We start from the raw sequence: 20,549 nt of genomic DNA on the forward strand, positions 1-20,549 counted from the left end.
TACAGCATCTGCCACATCTTTCCCTTCAAATCCTCCTTCCTCCATGTCCTCCTCTCCCTCAGACAGAGCACTCGCCACATCTTTCCCTTCAAATTCCCCCTCCTCCATGTTTTCCTCTCCCTCAGACACAGCACTTGCGACATCATCCTCCCCGGAAAAATCTCCCTCCTCCATGTTCTCCTCTCCCTCAGACTTCTCTTCCTTGGAGTCCCCCTCATCACACTCAGAGGGTTCCTCAGCCACCCCCCGTCCCTCTGACTTGCGGAGAAAAGAACTCTACAACTTTGGAGTTGTAAAGCAGGTATGTTTATTCAGCGCTGGGCGCACAGGGGATCGCTCCTCCACAAGCATGCGCGCGCTTCTGTAGTTCTTCCCTTGCTTTTATGGTACAAAGTATTGTATATTCATAAGACGCCTGTACATATTCATAGCCTACCACCGCCTCCCCTCGCTTCTCATGGTAATTAGGTCTCCTCCCCTTGCGCCTGCGCATTGAGTTCCTCAAGCCCTGGGCAGTGGTCCTATAGATGAAGTATCTCCTCTTCCTCGCTGGTGAACTTTTCACCCAGTTGTTCTGTGCAGCCTCAGTTATTCCCTGTTCCCTGGCCAAACTACCAGGCCAATTTGTACCGGAATCCGGGGTAATCTTGCTGCTGACACACACATCTTCAAGGGTAGAGGAAGCTTCTGCCTGGACCAGGAGATAGTAGCCTAGCAACACTATCAGCACCTGGTATGTCTCTGCACATAGGCCTCCTCGTCTCTGTGCGAGTCCTTCTGTCTTGCGCCATCTAACTACAATTGTTTGCATTCCCTGTCTCATTTTCCCCCCTTTTCTTTCTACTTAGTAAATTCTTTTACTACTTGGCTAGTCCATAATTAATCTTTTAATATGTTAGTACCACTCAGTGCTTCCTGGAGGGTTTGATGCACCAGGTGAACGGGGTCCGACACTGTTTTGAAACTCAGACGAAATATGTGAGAAGTCCTGCTGCCCGGGAGGCGAGGCATTCATGGGGGGGCTGTACCTGTAGTGCCATGGGGGGGGGACAGGAGGGGCTGCTGGGGGACCTGCTGCATGCTGAGGGGCTGGCTGAGGAGGGAGCTCTGCAGGTGGTGCAAGGAGAGCTGCTGGTGGAGGGGGAGGCTGATCTGGAAGGAGGGCGGCAGGGAGGCACTGATGCTGGGCAGCATGGGTTTGGAGGTGAGGGTCCGGGAGAGGCTGGGGTGGGGGGTGGCCACGGTAGTTGAACGAGCCCAGGCCAGGGTAGGGTGAGGAAGCATCGGGTCTGCTTGGGGGGGATCATTTTGGAAGGTGGATTGCTCTGGGAACTTTTCGTCTCCCCCTGGTCGGCAGAGCTCTTGGAGACAAGGCTGGCCCGGTACGCTGCCAGGGCTTTCAGGTACTCCTTCTTCGCGGCTTCTGTTTCCCTCTTGTACGCTTGTTTTTGCTCTTCTCCTAAGCTGTCCCACATTGACGCAACAATTTTCGATACGTCTCCAAAGGTAGCATTGGGGTTCTGCCCTTTGATGGTTGCTTGTGTGTCTCTGAAAAACAGGGCGTAGGTTGACACGGGCTTCTGAGGCTCATTGGGATCCTTCTTTTTCTTCTTTTTTTGGCTTTTGGGCTTTTTGCCCAGGTCTGCTGATGGTCTTTTCTCTCCAGTAACCTTATAATGTGACTCTGTCTCCTCTTCCTGAGTAGAACTGGAGGGAGATGATGTAGCAGACTTACTTCCCGGGGGCGATGGGGAACCGTGGGTAACACCGCTCCGCATCCCCATCTGAGAAATCAGCTGTGACTGGCTGAGCGCGCTCATGGGGCCAGCTAACATCTCGGGGCGATTGATCAGGGGCACTTGCCGGTTGGACTCATAGGACGTGGCGTCTGAGTGGACCATCTCCTGGATTGTGGGTAGTTGGCTGGAGAGAAGATGCCTGTCCTGACTCAACATGTTGGAGACCATGATGGCCGGCAGGTCCATGTTCTGGTAGGGGTACGCTGGTATCAGGCTGTTTGGAGGGAGGCTGTGGCACAGGGAGTGATATCCAGTTTCGTGGTCCACCAAGTGCAGGAGGGAAGGGTCGGGGAGATTAGGAGGTGTTATGGGAGGGATCTCATAGTCTTCATTATTCTCATTCTGACTGCTATACGTCCTGGTATGATGTATCCATGATGTCTGTTCTTTAATTTTGATCGCTGTAAATGTCGTGAGCAGTACTTGAAATGGCCCTTCCCACTGTGGTTCCAACGTCTTTTCTGCAAGAGACTTAACATACACATAGTCTCCAGGTTGTATATTATGCACAGGCCCATTGTTTCCCAGTTTTATTGAGCTGCTTACTTAGGGCTATCATGTATGAAGTCATAGTTTCCTCCCCAACTTGCATTGATGTTCCCTTCTGCACCATGTAAGGTCTGCCATATAGTATCTCAAAAGGACTTAATCCTTCCTTGGCTCTCAGTTTGGCTCGTATGCGCAAAAGAGCCAAAGGGAGAGCCTGGGGCCAGGTCAGGTTTGATTCCTGACAAGCTTCACTATTTGTTGTTTAATCAAATGATTCATTTTCTCTACCTGACCACTGGATTGGGGACGGTATGGGGTATGAAGTTGCCAATCTATACCTAGATGGCGACTTATTTGCTGAACTATTTTTGAAATAAAGTGTGGTCCTCTGTCCGAGGATATAGTTGCTGGAACCCCAAAGCATGGAATTATTTTTTGTATTAGTACTTTTGTCACTTCCCAGGCTTTAACTGTCCTAGTGGGGAATGCCTCTGGCCAACCTGAGAAGGTATCCGTTAGTACCAATAAATATCGATACCCCCCCTTTCTTGGAAGTTCTGAGAAATCAATTTGCCACTGTTGTCCTGGTTCATTTCCCTTTCCAATCTGGCCTACTTCTATATTGGGGGTATTCTTAGGATTAGTCTGGAGGCAAAGATCACACTGTTGAGTCACTTGCCTTACTATAGTATACAAATTTCTGGCTCTAATACTTCTGACCAAATATCGGTACAGGGCCTCCGCTCCCCAGTGTCCTTTTCGGTGTTCCTCCCGTACCAGGTGTCTAGATAAATAAGAGGGTATTACTACCTTCCCTTGGGGAGTGACGGCCCAACCCTCCTCATTATATGATCTTTCAAGTCTGTAATAAGTTTTTGATCTTCCTCAGTATAAGCAGGCTTACCTTCTAAAATAGTCTGCCCGTCAGGGACTAGAGCTCCCTCCATTTTTACCTCTCTTTTGGCTGCTTGTTTTGCCTCTCTGTCTGCCAGTTCATTTCCTTTTTCCAAATCTGAATTCACCTTTTGGTGTGCTTTAATATGCATAATTGCCACTTTTCTTGGAAGTTGGACAGCTTCTAGTAGTCTTAGAATCTCTTTTCCATGTTTGATGTATTTTCCTTGCGAGTTTAACAGTCCTCTTTCCTTCCAGATTGCTCCATGAGCGTGGACTATCCCAAAGGCATATTTTGAGTCTGTATAAATGTTCACAGTTTTGCCTTGGGCTAATTCCAGTGCACGGGTTAGAGCAAATATCTCTGCCTTTTGTGCAGATGTACTTACAGGCAGTGGTCCTGATTCCAGTATCTCTTCCGTGGTAGTAACAGCATACCCAGCATACCTTTTGCCACTCAGGACATAGCTACTCCCATCTGTAAACCAGTTTTCTGTATCTTCCATCAGGTTGTCCTTCAAATCTGTGCAGCTTGAGTAGGTTGCTTCAATGGTCTCCAGGCAGTCATGTTGCACTGGCTCTCCTGTGTTTCCGCTAAGGAAAGAATCTGGGTTGACAATGTTAGTTACTACGATATCCACATCGTCCTGTTCCACTAATTCAGCCTGATATTTCGGGAATCTTTGGGGTGAAAGCCAATGTCCCCCTTTAATTTCCAATACTGCCGACACTGTGTGTGATACTAATACAGTCATTTTCTGGCCCAAGGTGAATTTTCGTGCCTCCTGCACATTTAAGATCACTGCTGCAACCGCTCGGAGGCATCCGGGCCAACCTTTGGTGGTTGTATCTAGTTGCTTCGAAAAATAGGTGACTGCCCGACGATACGGGCCTAGATCTTGTGCCAGTATTCCCAATGCAATTCCCTGTTTCTCGTGTGAAAAGAGAAAGAATGGTTTACTTACATCTGGGAGTCCCAAGGCTGGGGCTTACATTAGGGTCTTCTTCAGCGAATCAAAAGCTTGTATGGCCTCTTTGTTCCATTGAAGATTTTTCTGTTCAGTGGCGGTTAGTGCATATAAGGGTTTGACAAGTAGTCCATAGTTATAGATCCACAGCCTGCACCAACCTGTCATTCCCAGGAATGTTCGCAATTCTTTCACTGTTTGTGGCCTTGGAGTCTGGCAAATTGCCTCCTTCCGAGCTTGTCCTAATGTTCTCTTTCCAGCACTGATCTCATATCCCAGATAGATCACTTCACGCCGTACTACTTGAGCCTTCTTTTTAGATACCCGGTAGCCCTGAAGTCCCAGAAAATTTAAAAGGCTTACTGTCCAGGCTGCACAGCCTTCTTCGGTCTTGGTGGCGATTAGGATGTCATCCACATATTGCAGCAGCTTTCCTTCTTCAGGTGGAGCTGGGATTTCCCATAGCTCGAGGTCCTTTGCTAATTGGTTACCAAATATAGTGGGGCTGTTTTTAAATCCTTGTGGCAATACCGTCCAGGTTAGCTGGGTTTTACGCCCACTCTTAGGATTTTCCCGTTCAAATGCAAATATCTTCTGACTGGCTTCGAGGAGAGGGAGGCAAAAGAAAGCATCCTTGAAATCTAAAACAGTAAACCAGATTAGCTCAGGAGTTAATTTCGTTAACAAAGTGTATGGGTTTGCCACCACTGGGTGGAGATCTTCTGTTATTTTACTGACTGCTCTTAGGTCCTGAACTATTCTATATGTCCCGTCAGGTTTCCGGACAGGTAATATGGGAGTATTAAAATTAGATTCACACTCTTTTAACAATCCTATTTGCAAAAACTTTTCTATAACTGGCTGGATCCCTTCCCGATCCTCCTTTTTTAGGGGGTACTGTTTAATTCTTACCGGTTGTTGTCCTTCTTTAAGGTTTACCTCTACGGGGGGAGCATTCTTCGCCCTTCCAGGTGTGTCAGTGGCCCACACTCCAGGATACACTTGATTAATGATTTTCTCGCTAATTTGTCCCTCTGTGGGAACACTGGTTAGAGATAAGCTCATGATTTGAATGAGTTCTTGATTGTTTACCTCCAGAGTAATCTCTCCATTGTTAAAATTGATGATTGCTCCTAATTGTTCTAATAAGTCCCTCCCCAGGGGCGCTTTTGGAGAGTTAGGCATATACAAAAACTTGTGTATGCCTAACTACTTTCCTAATTCATATTTTAAAGGTTTGCAAAAGTACGCCTTTTCACTTTGGCCAGTGGCTTTGTTTTGCTGATTAGGGATATCAATTAAACTCAGACACCAGAGTGAAATAACTAAATAATATAACAGAATAATACAGAAAACCTACAGTAAGAAAAGACAGAATAGTGCACTTAAACAGATAGGAAAATACAGGGTAATGTATCAAATCACTACTACTTGAGAGAGAGAGTAGTGATTAAGAAAGATCCATCACCACTTGCATACGTTACCATCATCCAGATCCGCAGTCGCTGGGCAGCCCCGGTTACAGCGAGGATTTGGAGAACCTTTCCCTGCAAGTGGGAAATCCTACGCGGTGCGTCCACCCGTAGGTGAGGCTTCCAAAGTCGCTGTGAACGGGTCCAGCCTTATATGCTAAAAATCAGCAAGCCAGAATAGCTGGCACCTTTGTTTTAAGCGGAAATATCTGGTTTTCATCTCACATTAGGTTCCCCCCCAGAGCCTGGCCAGGGCTTAAGGGAGAAGCTAAGGGAGTTTCCCTGCTTATCTAGTTAATTTATGAGCAAGGTCACAAGGCCAGACAACTGTTTCTGTGGCCTTGTTATCTTGCTCACACATAAAGAAATATAAGGATACATTCAACATAGACATGTTTTATGATGTTTAAGCTACATCTTCTATGCATATTTCACTAATGACTACACACGGAGTTAGCAGTTTCAGTTCAGGGCCTGTTGCTCAGGCTTCAGTATTCCCACCTTTTACATCAGAATAGTTGGTTTGCTATAACTTAGTATAATACCTATTAGCACAATGGTTATCAGTTATAAAATGTACAGGATTCATCTATAGGTCAACTCTGGCTTGGGCTTATTGTCCAAGCCTTAGTACTTCAGGCTCCTATCACCATAACGTAATCTTCCTTTAAGGGTATTAAGCCCTTGTTCAAGACTGAATATGTTGCTCCAGTGTCCACCAAAAATTCTACTTCTTTTTGTTCTGTCCCTAGCTTTATTGTAACCAGCGGATCCGCTAGGGTAGATTCCCCAGGTCCCCGTCATTGCTCTTCTAAATTAGCTAATGTCTGCCGCTGCATTAGTCACTGCATAAAGTCACTGCATTACCTGGCGTAGGCACTTGCTGGCAACTAAAGTGTCGGGAGAAACACCTGCCTGATGACACGCTGGGCATGTATGTTCCTCACATTCCAGTAATACTGTTCTAATACCTGGGTATAAGCAGAATCATCGAAAGAGGTTTTAGCTAAACCTAATCAGTTATAAAATCCTGTAGATGGTTAATGGGTGAATATGGTCCTGAACTGAGAGCATGAAGCTATAAATGTTCAGCAGTGTAAAAAATTTCTAGTATGCAGGAAACGGCTGCCCAGTTTTGTTATTTCACTATTGTAACATTTGAAGATGCAGAGTAGGCCGTGTCTTGATATTTTGACTAGTCTTTTCTCCACTGTCCAGCACAGTGAGAAGTCCCCAACCTCAAGGTTCATGAATAAGACACATCTCCAGAAACCATTAGCAGGTTCAAGTTCTGACGGTTTTAACCAACTCTCCCGTGGAGAAGAATGTGGATTAAATGCCTAACGAGCCATTTGCTGCAGACCACAGTAAGTCACCAGTGTTGGCTCTATAGTTTTGTATGAGAGAAAGGACTGTGCACAAGCTCAATGCATTTGATAACTAATACTGTAATCAGCTGCAGCATTACGCACTCTTCTCGTACTCATCCTTCCGCATGGAAAGAGGATTTAACTAGATGCATAAAAAGGGAAAAAAGCCTTCTGCCTCTGTTTTTTCCTTTCTACAAGAAGAGTCCTTTCCTATTCGGGGTATACTGAAGTATTAAACAGAGCTGGTAACAAAGGAATGTTATGATCTTTCTGCTGTCAGAAGATCAGGTGTGATGTTTGGAATTAACAAACACGGGAGTAACACTTACATTCGTCACAATAACTGTTTCCACAGAAGGGAATAATAACTGCATGGGACGTGATTTCTTTACAAATTAAACATAACAGCTCCTCCAGAATAGGATTGTCTGAGGAAAAGGAGGAAGAGGAAGGCTCCTCAGGTAAAAAGGGAGGCTTTTCCTTCTTTCCTCTGGCATAAGCTTCCCTGGAGGGGGGATGGGGAAGGAAAAAGAAAAGAAGTTAAAGATGGGTAAAGGAAAACTTTCCCAAGCTTTGGATTTTATCCAATGAAGACAGTAGGTGGCATTCTCACTCCACATTAGCCTTCAAAAATACAGGCATTTAGTTTAAACTACTTTTCTCTAGCCAGAGCACTAGAAAAGGAAGGGGAGAACAATTTTCCTGCTGCAGAGCTCTTCCATTCATTGGATCAACTAAGAAATTAGCTCAGACTAGAGAAATCATTTTCTGACAGCTAGAAACCAGGTGAAATGAATCCCACCTCTCCTTTGCCATAGAGTAAATGTAAATCGCAGGCTCAGGATAAAATCAGTCTCTGCCTAATTATGTTTCATAAATGGAAGAAATTTATGTTACAGCTTCTGCAAAAGGAGATCCATGACGGAAAAACAGAGCTGCTACCGCGTGCATTTTAAAACAGCCACTCTTGTCAGCACACAGCAGGATTTTCTTAGCATACAGCAACAGGAAAACATCCCTCTGCTTCACACATGGGATCTGATAAATGTCAGAGGGGGAGAGAATCTCAGTCCAACAGCTATTTGTTAAATTCTGCAAGAAGCCTTAGCAAGATAAAACAGAAGCAAAAGGAGCTTTCAAAAACAATGACGTCACTGTAAACACGACTGAAATGTTCTGCAGAAATACGGATTCTTAGCATACCACAAGCTTAACCAGCGTTCAGGGGCGTGAACAGCAGCACTGTCCTACTTTAATATTAGAAATCATCACAGGTTTTAAGGTTAAGATACAATGACAGTGCTTCTTCCCCCATAATTACAGATGCTGGCCAGCTTGGTGGCATTGCCACTCAGACACTGACACGTGGCTTCTCTCCTTCACTTTTTGGTCAGACCAACTAATTCCATACTCACGCATTAATGATTGGTATTGCATATCTTCCGGTCTTTGTCAGCATAGCGTCCTTTGTATTGGGATCTTCCACCTCCACCATGAAACTCCTGGGAATTCCTGTGCACTTTTTAAGTCTGGGAACAGACTGAAAATTACTGTCCTGTTAAGAAAAGCAATGCAGACATAGCTCATCTTAAGACCCACACTTAAAATGACATTTCAACCACTATTCTAAGCAGCAAAAGCCTTTAATCCTCTCCTTTTACCTAGCCTAAGGGTTGCTCGACTGAAATACTCTTTTTCCTAATTGAATATAGCCAGGACGCTCCAAAGGCTCGAGCGGTGTTCTGAACTCAGTCGACATTCTTTGGCTCAACTTCAGGGTCCTTAAGGGTGAAATATCCCTCAGCTCACCATCCCCTCAGAGGAGAGGCACAAACCCCCTCTCCTCCAAAGTGCAGTTCAGAGGGAGAGCTTAATGCAGGGCTCTGGGTCGGCCACGGGGGAAACTGATATTCACCACCTACAGGTGAAGGTTGAATTCAGAGCTGATGCACGTACGTTCAGTGAGTAACGTTAAATGGCATGAATACTCAACCGGAGACTTGTGTAATTATAACACGCAAATATTCAATAGATGGGATCAAGAGAAACGTCTTCTTGTTCTACAAAATACTACAAACTGCAAACTCTCATTAAAAAGAGTTAAGACAAGAAAAATTTGCAGTAACATTGAAATATATAAAAATACACATTAAAGTTCATAGAGAAAGATCTATGGACATATATAAGGACTATGACCTCGAAGAAAGAAAATTTCCCATTGAAAATTCCAGCTTTCCCTGGAATTTTGAAGGGCTTTGCACCACTGCCATAGAACCTCTGTATTTCAGCCCAAGAGAATCAATTCCTAATAGGGGTATTCATGTAATTGCTGTGTAACTGCCAAGGTAAAGCAATTAAAAACCAAGTGACACCAGAAGCCCCCCACAATCTTACCCCATTTGTTGGGCAGTTCTTTATATAGTGCCCAGGTTTTCCGCAGCGAAAGCAAGTATAGGATGGTGGAGGTGGACCAAGGGTTTCTTCACGTAACTAAAAGGTTTTTGGGAAAAAAAGAAAATGGTATGTAAGCGTCTCTCTTGTTCCAACAACCATCTCTACAATGTTTCCATAGTCTTCAAAGAACAGGTAGGACTATGCCAACACTTACTTGATTGGATCGTACTGACGGCAAGACTGGATCATCACAGCTCGTATTTTATCTTCCTCGGAAGCGTTGGCTTCAGCCAGACTGCCAGTCTGTTTAACAGGTAATTATTGGACACGCACATTAGAAACACATTTAAGCTCCCCCAGCCAAAGACTCGCCCAACCCTGTAAAAAGCAGCCCAGCAGTAGCTGAGGTTGCACGAAAGCAGCTGCGTCTATGAGCTAGAGTTGTCCCAGAGATGATCTGGGGAGCCCTGACGCCATCACATGGTGTCTCTGTGCCCGTTAACCTGCTTGGAAGGAGCATTCTTGGGCACTCAAAACCTGAGGCTCTGTTTGTACCTTACATAAAGACTTGTGTAACCAATCCAAATGTCTTCCAAGCAGACTGAAGCTCTGCGTAGAAAAAATTACATTATCCAGTATTTTTAAATGGATTCTTGAGCTCCAGAGTATTTGAAGGAGAAAATCTCCGCTGTACATTTAATTGAGAGAGATGTATGCAAGTATCAGTGTTTACATTTTGCAGCATTAAAAGGACATACAACTTCAGAGTCAGGGAAGTTGCTTTTGCTCACCGAAATTCAGCTTCAGACACAGAAGCGTTAAGAGGAATCAAGCTTTTTATAATTCCTCAGCAAGACAAAAGATTCTTTTCAGCAGAAATTGGACCATTGTGTGCTGTAGGCAGCCCAAACTGCATGTCCCCTGCCTACTCACTTCTTCACGTTAAGTGATTTAACTACGGTCAGCACAACCTGCAGGTTTTTTCCTGTTTGCTGTGTCCTTCTAACACACAACTTGTAATAGAATCCTTATGCAGAACTAGACCTTCAAATTATCGAAGCCAGCTGATTTTTTGTAAGTAGCATTTGTTCAAATGTTCTCATCACACACTAGTCCAGATCCCAGCAGGGTCTAAGGGAGGGATGTAAAGGATACAGACCTCCAAGCACCCATCATTCAGAGCAGCCACTCATGGTTTTGATTTTATATGCATTCATTCGCAAAAGCAACCCACTAGTTTCAACAGTTTATTAAATGGTTGTTTTATAGACACAACAGGAACATAATCCAGATCGACATCTATGAAACCCCTTCTGTTACCATTTACAGAAAACTTTACAGATACTTGACCAATTGGTTTAAACCCAGACAGTTTACAAGACACATCCAAACCCCACAAACCATTACTAGGCACAGACCATAATTCAAATACGGAATTTCCTACAAGGTAATAATAAAGCAGAAAACTTTTTAACACATTGCCTCCGTGCCAAGCCCGTCTGCACTGAGGAGGTTGGAGTATAACAGTTTGGAGCTGCTTTACGTATTTTTCTGAAATACGTACATTTTCTCCAAAGCTTAAATGTGTACAGCACTTGGACAGTTTTTCACATTTTAGAGTCAAACTTCACATGAGTTTACAGAACCAAGGACATGTTCAGGGACAGCGCTAATGAAGACCAATTTCTTCTGGTGACTACCTTCCAAAGTAACTGTTGGGATTTTTTCCCCAAATGTACACAATTTAATTCTGCAGTGAGAGAGGGAAGAAGAGAGTAGGAAGAGAATTCTTGAACTCCAGCCTTTATTTTCAGAAGAAAGAACTAGCCCCTCTGCATGAGGCCCTGCCTTCTCTATTCTTTAAGACCAGTAATTTGACAGGCTCACACTACGCCTTTTCACAAAGTGCACCCACTAGTGCTTTGCCAGACAAAGTTACACATTGTTGAGCAAAAAATGCAAGCAGTTCCATAGCAAACCATGGCATTACAACAGCTTCAGAAGGCCACCTCTGCTAATACACTGCACTAACACATTGGTATATTCCTGCAAACAATTAGGCACATTTACACAATTTACAGTCTGCGTTCAAACAAATTAGGTTGCGTTGTCCAGTCTCCATAGACTACAAGTTATGAAACTGTGCAGCATTCAGAGAGTGGCTCTATAACTGCAGTGACTAGAAACTCAACAGTAGCTACGCAATTGTCTGTGTTACACAAACGCTTCTATTTTGGCCAGTGCAACCCCCCCCCGAGATGTCCATAACTTGCAGCCAGTTAAATTCTTCTGTGAAAATTGTGTCAGTCTCCAACACAAAATTAACGAAAGCTCTGAGAAACAGTAAACAGCTCCTGAAGTGCTGCTTCTTTATGTCTTGAAGATGAGCAATAGTGCAACATTACGTTGAGGGACTCCCCTTCTATCCTCCCAAAGTGGGAACTACTCTTTACGAGATACTACGGAAATATACACACATTTTAAAGTTAAAATCAATACTGTAAATTATTAAAAATTAAGTTTTGTTCACATTACAACAGTCATCCAGTTATACATCACCATACAAGATTTAAAAATATGAAGCACGTGTGTTTTTTTGTTGTTGGTGGTGGGGTTTTTTTAAGTCTTTGACAAGAATATACACATACCTTAATGAGCTGGGCCAGAGGAGTGGGTGCAGAAGAGTCCTCGATCTGTTCACAAAATATTAAACACATATTCAAGTTGTACAATCAAAACATAGCAAAAGTTAACCTCTACTGTAGCCTGAAAGTCTGCACTATATCCTCCGAGTGTCACGGAAAGAGACATGTCCAACCTAATGTAATTGTATTGGTTCAAAACAAAGTCCACACCTATGACAGCTTCAGAGGGCCTATGTGGTTCATGAGAAGCAGCTAAACTCGGTGCGCTGGGTTTTAGATATCTGCATTTCCAGACAAACTATGAAACTAAACCGTTTCATCGGATAAAACGGAAAGATCAAATGCAGAACTTAGGAATGCCACTTCAGGTAGCAACAACATTTAAACTCACAGCAATCCGTTAGAGACCTTTAAGTACTCAGAGGAGGCCAAACAATATCACTTCAGTTATACAGCTTTAGGAACAAATACCCAAGTATTTCAGGACACAAAAAGGAATCTTAGCTGCACAGAACTGTCCTGAAAATGTATGGGATACGTTGATTTTGGGATTTGTTGGAACCACCAAGTCAAAAGTAAGAAACAGTACCAAGTGGAACAACAATGGTTTCTCAGTGCGTTTTGATAACATCTTCCAAAACTGTTAGGCAAAGAAAGTATTTAAAAACAAAAGCTAAGTGATACAATGTGAAAATGGCAAAAAATACACTCCAAACAATTTTAATTGCAAGAAACAAAGAGCACACAACAGCCTATACAAACATACTAGCTCTAGACAGACAGATGCAGAACACAGAACCAATTGAATTGTGCAAACCTTGAACCTACCTGATCTAAAACCAATCTTACATTATCTGTACACACAAAGTCATTCAGGAAATATTCTAGCATGTTCAATATGAAACACAATGCATCACTAGGCACAAATACCAATATTCACACTAGAACTGTGCAGATGATGGCATTACTCAGTTTTCACTGTGCTGTGAATCAAATACATGGTCTCTACAACATGTTCTATGTCTTACTGCAGAACAGATTAAGTTAATGTTTGGGAGATTAATGCGTTGTTTAGAATTAAGTGCAATGTGTAGAAAAAAAGTGTGAGATTGTGTTTTTACATACCGCTTTTGGTGTTCCACTTGCTGGCTCGGTTCGAGTTCTAGAGGAAGAAATAAAGGTGCTGAGAACTTAGAACAAAGCACTTGTACCCAACCAAAAGCAGTGAAAACAGATTATAAAACCTAAACATCAAGGCATTATGATCTGATAGTCTAGTGAATGTGGAAATGTATTTGTATACATAAACTATTCTCTCTTGGCACATTCAGTGCAACTTAAAAAAAAAAAAAAAATCCCATTTCTAGTTTGTCAGCAATTACTGTCAGACTTACAGCTCTAGAACACAACAGTGCCAGAGGAAGTCCTCAGATATTTTGACTCTGCTGTGTAAGCATCAAAATGATGAAGTCTGTGCTACAGCTTTGTGCTCTTAAATAACCAACCATCCAAATAGCGACCCTTGGTCTTTCCTCTGTAGCCAGTATGCCAGAAAGACAGATTTGAGGCATAAGAATACCTGCCATATCCCACCCCGCCTCCCCCAAATGCAAGACACAGTCAAACACTGACAGGCTCTTCTGAGAGGGGAACGTGCGTATCTCTCTACTATAGAAGCAATAGAAAGAAGAAAGATACACTCCGAATGCCTCTGTAAACTAATCTCCATTCAAAAAGTTAACACACTGCAACCCCTCACAGACTACAATGCTTTATGGGTACTTACATAACTCGTGTTTTGCTGGTAGTTTTGACTCCTCTAACAGGGACTCTTCTAACAATCACCGAGGAGTTCTTAGGAATCAGGGTGTTATCATCTGTGTATTCTGAAAACAACACCAATACCGAAGAAAACGTTAGTCAGTTCGTAAGAATGTATATTAATATGTAATTACATAGCACTTGAGAGAACCCTTCACAGACATAAAAGCAAAATTTTATACGTAACATGGCACTTCGGTCATCTCAACACACTAACAGAACCTCTCAAGAAGTCTTCAGGTCTGAGAATCAAACACCAGCAGCAAAACCTTTTCCATTCTTTTCAAACAGCTTGGATGCCAGCGGCAAAATGGTCTCAGAGGTCACTAAAGGAGAGTCTGCTCACGCATGAGGTTCTTTCCTGACCTAGTTCAAGTTGCTTTTGCTTCTGTTAGGCTACAAACCCGAGAGACCTTTGGAGAGAAACAAACCACAGCAAAGTCCCACCTGCATAAACCAGAGTCTAAAGTCTGACCAGCTTGCCCTGAAACAAAGCAGGCGCTTGGCTAAAGCATGAAAACTCTGCGCCGCTGCTTTCCGAGCTGTTCACTAAAAACGATTCCCCTGTGCTGCGAGTGCTGGGGACTGACAGAACACAGAAGAGAGCCGCCAGCTCTCTGTTTCTCAGGGCTTCATCCATCGACAGCCACACTGTCAGCTGCTCAGTGCTGTACATGCGAATGCAAACGGAACTGGCAGTGCTAGAATTTGGATCACAGAAACCTGAGGGTTTTTTTGAGCTTGCTTTCTAACATAGGGCAGAACTGGCTCCAACTAAAGTGGTATCTCCTCTCTTAAGCTAATCATCTAGTTTGAATAAGCCAAAGGGACGTGAATTCTTTCAATCCACTTTTTGCGGAGCAGAGAGACTCAAATGAAATTAATTACAAAGACAAGTCTTCTGAAAAGCCTTTTGAAACCAGTGTGTGCCTGAAGGTCTCCATGCTTTGCCTTGGCTCACACCGTGTTCGTCTTTTGAAGAGGAGGAGCTACCTGAGGCACTTTGACTGAGTAAGCCTCAAATGTAAAGATCTCTCCATGAGTGAGCCTCAAATGTAAAGACATCTCCATGAGAATGGTTTATATATTGTACTTACGCAAGCTGGATATGACTAAATGTTTTAAAGCACCATCAGCAGCCATGCCCTGTAATCTGCCTACAGTTTTACCTATTAAAAGCCCTTACCTTTGGAGGCAGAATCAGAACAATGGCCCGAAAGCCAAAGGTGCTGTGAAAGTACTAATGACAAAACCCAAAGCTTTTACAGAAGTCATACCCTGAAACCAACGCCTAGAGCTCTGCTCAAATGGGGAATCTCACCATGACACAGCCACCTGTCATGAAAGGCCTGAGATGGGACTTTTTGATGTCGGAGGAGCTCAAACAGCACTGAGGCTGACAAGCAACGGGGAGATGATGCCAGCGGCAGCTCTGGAAGCCCAAAGCAGCTGTTTCCACCTGCTGAACGGAGTCATGCAGAGTGTTCTTTCTGGTCCAGATCACAAACCACTGGACTGAGATTTCAGAGGCACAGGATAAGTAACAGTGGCTCCACAAAAAGGCAGGAGTTTGCTACGCCTGTGCCCAGCTGAGGGTTGTGGTAGGTCTGCAGAAGATTGCAGGTGGCAGCACCTCTCCTCGAGGGAGGCTGTGTATATGAGGACAGCAACCAGTGCAGTCATTCGCCAATTCTGCAAGCCTGCAGAGGTCAGCTGGAACATGCACAACAGGTGTATGATGCAAAAAGAGGAATGGGTCCTCTTTTTGTATTTTATGACAATTCATTGACCATTAGAAGAGAAGCATTGACATCTGCCTTCTGAACAGACTGTCCTTGCATGCAGATATATTTAGATAGAGAGAGGGATGCTTGTTTTCAATCTGCTTGTGAAGTGCACAGGGAGGAGACCTCCAGCCATCTAATACCAGACTGATAGAAAAATGAATTCCCCTTAAAAGTCAATCAGTTCACATTTAAATGGATCAACTGAAAACTGAAGAGTGACAATAACCTGGTGAAGTAAAGGCTTTATTTGCACAGGACGCTTATCACGGCACATATTTGTATGTGGGACTTGAAGTATCCCACCAGCTGGGTCACTGAGGCAGAGAATTTGTGGAAGAGGGTTTACAAACAGCGGAGTATGCTTCCAAGGTAGTTCTGTGAAGGGACCTGTTGCGGATGAAAGTATTGACAAGGTAATATTTAGTAAGAAATCTAGGTTTATTAATAACTAACAGCAATTTATTATTATAAAATAATTCAGAAATACTAAAAGAAAGAAAAGCAACTTATTCAGATTCTAAAATGACAAGATTCACACTAACTTACTTAACGGTACCTATATATATATATATATATACACATGCATGCACATAACAAAATGGACAAACATACAGAAACAAAGGTGTTTAGATTAAGTAGAATGAACACAGAACGGACATACACACACAGAAACAAGGGTACGTACCCACACACACACACAGTAAAGAGAAGCTAGCTCAAAGAAAATTTCCCTCTCAAGTTTAGAGTAAATACTCACAATGCCTTGGCATTCCTCAACAGGCGATAATTGAGACTCAAGCAGGGGACTTCGCCCTGGCCTTCCATCTGGAGCAGACGACACCTGAAGGGTTTGGTACCTGAGAGGCGTCCCAGCTCAGGGGAGGTGCTGGTCACAGGCCCACTGCGATCCAGGAGAGCTCAAAGGGTCTCCCTGGTGGTCGCCATTTATAGGGTCCAAGATAATTGACTTTTGTCAAATGCCTTCTGGTGCCTTCCAGCAGTTACAAAAGAATTTGATTAATGTGCGACTCTGTTATTGTTCCCATTTGACCACATCCCAGGCACAGGTGTGCCAGGCCCTTAGGAGTTGATGGGCCATTTTAACCATTTTCGAGCAATCGGGAGGGGCAGGAGCCAGGCTCGTTAACATTGTCAGTCCTTATCTCCACAGACTGGTGTATAGCTCGGGGGATGTGGGTGGAATTGCACCTAGCACCAAGCAGCCCAACAAAGAGGGGCGGGGGGGGGGTAAGAATTGCACCACCACAGGACCTGACACCTGTTGGCTTTCATACATTTATTTTTCCTTCACGTCAATTAATTGAGTTCATTTTGGTGATGAAATCTGTGTCAATGATGAAATCTGGTGAAGTCAAACAATGTAGACTTAAAAGTTAACTGTTTTGTTTTTAAATAGGAAAGGACTAAAGCTGGAGCATTATTCCTGAAGTCCCTGGAAATTTCTGTTTGCTCGCTTTGAATTTAACAGCTGCCAGCTTAGTCTAACAGCTCTCAGACTAAACTGGCATCTGCCAGCAGGAGCCTGTTCCCCGCAGGCAGCAACATCCCATGTAGCTGCGGGGCCCTGGCAACTACCAGTGACACTCTGCCTTGCCACGACTCCACATCTGCAGATTGAGCAGCGACATCACGCTCAACAGGGCTACTTTTCACACTTGTCCAAGCAGAGCTCCAACAGAAATGTTCAACAAAGCTGGAGCCAACACCATTGTTGATTCCTACTCCCTTCTAGCACAAAACTTGTTTTACTGCCAGTGATGGCCAGTAAGTGGCTACTGGGCTTTTGCAAGCACTAGACATTGCACATCAACCATGTAGTCTTCTATGCCCAGCTCCGCGTCTAACAACAGATCGGAACGGCTCTGTGAGGTCCCCACACAAGCCACAGCTACTGATGGTGGCCGAATCGCACTGTCCCTTCCCACCCCACTGAATCGCTGGTGCCGCTTGCCCTCCCGGTTCCCCGCACGCCGGCGGGACGGGCCCCAGGCTGACTCACGCCACGTGGGGACAAGCCACAGAGAGCAGAGTGTGGCTCCCGCAGGCTGCGGCTGCCGCCAGCCGGGCAGTGCCTGAGGCCCTGTGCCCACCACCCCCACGCACCTTCTCTGGTCTGGGCGTTGGTTATCTGCAGCTCGCAGTTGGCCACCTTCTGCTTCTGGTGGCCCATGATCTGATGCTTGAGGTTGCCCAGGGAGATGTGGAGGCCGCTGAAGGTGACCGTGTCGTAGTGCAGCAGGGAAGAGAACTTATAATGCACGCATGGCATGACTGATGTTCCACTCACTGGCTCGGTTCGAGTTCTAGAAGAAGAAATGAAGGTGATGAGAACTTAGAACAAAGCACTTGTACCCAACCAAAAGCAGTGAAAACAGATTATAAAACCTAAACATCAAAACATTATGTTCTGATATGTCCATTATGTTCTGACGGCAAGGACTTTGTGAGTCCCAGCTGGGAATGGCCGAACAGGCCCATGTGGGCCTAGGACTCAAAAGATGGTGCAAGTCCATCACAGAGAACGGGATTTTGCCATTTACGTGCCAGTACAGGCATCCAGAAGGTAACTGCTGCCTTTATGACACTCTTCAGCAAAAATGTTTATTTTGTTTGGTGCTTCCAAGCTTACGCCAAGCGAATACGGCCAGTGGGTTCCTCTCTCTCCGAGGGCCATCTATTCAGAAGATGAAAAGCCAGGAAAACAATCCCCTGTCTCCGCAAAAGGAGGCTGGTGCTGTGTGAGGAGCCAGGGCTCTGACACGTGTACATTGACCCTCCTGCTCCGAGGGGCAGCCGCTGCCCACGGCTGGGCCACCCGCCACCCCGCGCTGCGCCTCAGGGACTTCACCTCGAGGAACTGCTCCAGCTTCCACAGTTATTAACCTCAGCTACTACTGCCGTGCTTGTCAGAAACCATGCCGGAACACAACTACTGAACAAAACTGACCCGAGTCAGCAGGCGACATTTTGATGGGGCTTTGGAGCCCAACAATAATTAATTGGTCTCTTCCAAGCCCACCAAACCCTTAAGCACATGCACCATTTTACTCAGGTGATAACCACGGGAGGGAGAGGCCACAGTCTCTCCAAATCACCTCGTATCTTTGCTGAAAAATCTGCAGGACCCCTTCAGCCCTGGCCATCTGACCTCAGTGAGACCACCGCTCACCTTGCCCCACGGACCCACCGCTCACATTCACCTGGGTTTTGTTTCAAAAGCTTCACACTACTTCCTTTACTCTTTGTCTCACCTGACTGTTGAACCTTTGTCTAACCTCACTGTTTGGTTGCTCTGAAACTCACAACCTGCAGCTCTGAAGCCGGACAACAACAAGGGGAAGGCCTGAGGCCAGCGGCCCTGCTCCCAACACACGCCCCGGGATGCGCAGAGGAGCCGGGTTCAAGGTGACAACCTGCGCCTGACGGCTCCCCCCAGCCAAACCCTTCACCCAGAACCACCGCTCTGCCCGCGCCGAGCGCCAGGAAACACCTTCAGGGCTTCCAGCTGTCTGTGGTGCTCAATTCTGCGTCCTTATTCTTACAGAACCGAAAGGCCGGGGGCCGTGAAATGAGCACAGCCACCCAGTTCACCCAGTTCACGTGCAAGGGGTGACCCCGACTGCACCGCAGCCCCCATGTCCCCCCTGCCGCCTCCCCCCTGGACTGCGTGGGAGGGACAGCGACCAGACCGGCCCCCGGACCCCATCCCCCTCCCCGGAGCCTGCCTGAGCCGGCCCTGGGCCCTCCGAAGCCCCCCCTTGAGCCCCTGCTGGCCCCCAGAGCCCATCCAGACAGGCCCTGGGCCCTCCGGAGTCCTCCCGGAGTGATCCCAGGGCCCTCTGGAGCCCCCCTGAGCATCCTGCCTGGAGCCCCCCAAGCCCATCCCCGGGCCCCCCGGAGCTCCCCCCCGGCCCCACTCACCACAGCAGCTGGGTTGCTGGGTCCTGATGCTGCTCGCCGTCTCCTCCTCCTCCCTGATCGCCTCCTCCTCCTCCTCCCTGATCGCCTCCTCCTCCTCCTCATTACACGCCACCTGCTCACTACTCTCCTCCTCCTCCTCAAATGATTGCCGCTGCCCTGTCACTGCTGGTCGCATCCCGGGCGCTACTAGCACACAGCGGGGGCGGGGCTTCGCTCGGCCAATGGCAGCAGTGCTGCCCTGGTTGCTAGGAAACCGGGCAGGGGTGGGGCTTCGCTCAGCCAATAGCAGCAGTGCTGCTGCCCAGGATGCTAGGAGCCGGATGGGGGCGGGGCTTTGCTCGGCCAATGGCGGCAGTGCTGCCTAGCTTGCTTTCTGTCTTTGCTGACTGAAGAATCGCAGTGATGGACAAGGAGCCTGCTGAGGTCCTGACCAGACCGACCCTGACAAAGCCTGGCACTGCCACACAGTGAGAGAGCTGTAAACGTCATTCACAGGAAAAGCTGTGGGGAAAGTCATGAATCATCTCCCATTCTGCAAGTCAAATTCTTGACTGTTTTCTCACTACTGCTGATTTAACTGTAAATTACTTGAAAATAACACTTAAAATTCTTAACTTTTCACACCAGTAATTTCTTCGTGCCGTAAGAGAAGCACTGTGCTGAGAAGGCACTATGAACATACCGCAATATCTACATACATGCATTTTGTCTTCCCTTAGATGAAGTTATTTCATAATTTGAAACCTTAGCAGAAGGATTTTTGCTTTTATCCTGATCAGACATTTAAGTGCCAGCCCCCTGCTACAGCTGCAGCAGAAGTATTCAAGCTGTTTCAGCACCAAATTAAACTTTCACTTTCCACTTGGCCGTTATTTTTTCCTTCCTCTTAATTTTTATATTTAAACAAACAGTTTAAGTTTTTGCTTACTTGGGGAAAACCAGTGCTATCATTCTCCTGTTATGATAAG

The 20,549-nt window shown here is 45.6% G+C and overlaps 1 protein-coding gene across 1 annotated transcript; it reads right to left on the minus strand.

Moving 5' to 3' along the window:
* Nucleotides 1-760: 760 nt before the first annotated feature.
* Nucleotides 761-17,830, minus strand: LOC141918787 (uncharacterized). The gene is given in 9 exon segments (XM_074813648.1): nt 761-1,036; nt 1,039-1,233; nt 1,235-1,289; nt 1,291-2,337; nt 3,630-3,863; nt 4,176-4,668; nt 4,885-5,316; nt 7,322-7,420; nt 17,764-17,830. Coding segments are annotated over 9 exon segments (2,763 nt in total). The 3' UTR covers nt 761-895.
* Nucleotides 17,831-20,549: the final 2,719 nt, after the last annotated feature.

Source organism: Strix aluco, chromosome Z (genome assembly GCF_031877795.1).
Source record: "Strix aluco isolate bStrAlu1 chromosome Z, bStrAlu1.hap1, whole genome shotgun sequence".
NCBI lineage: Eukaryota > Metazoa > Chordata > Aves > Strigiformes > Strigidae > Strix > Strix aluco.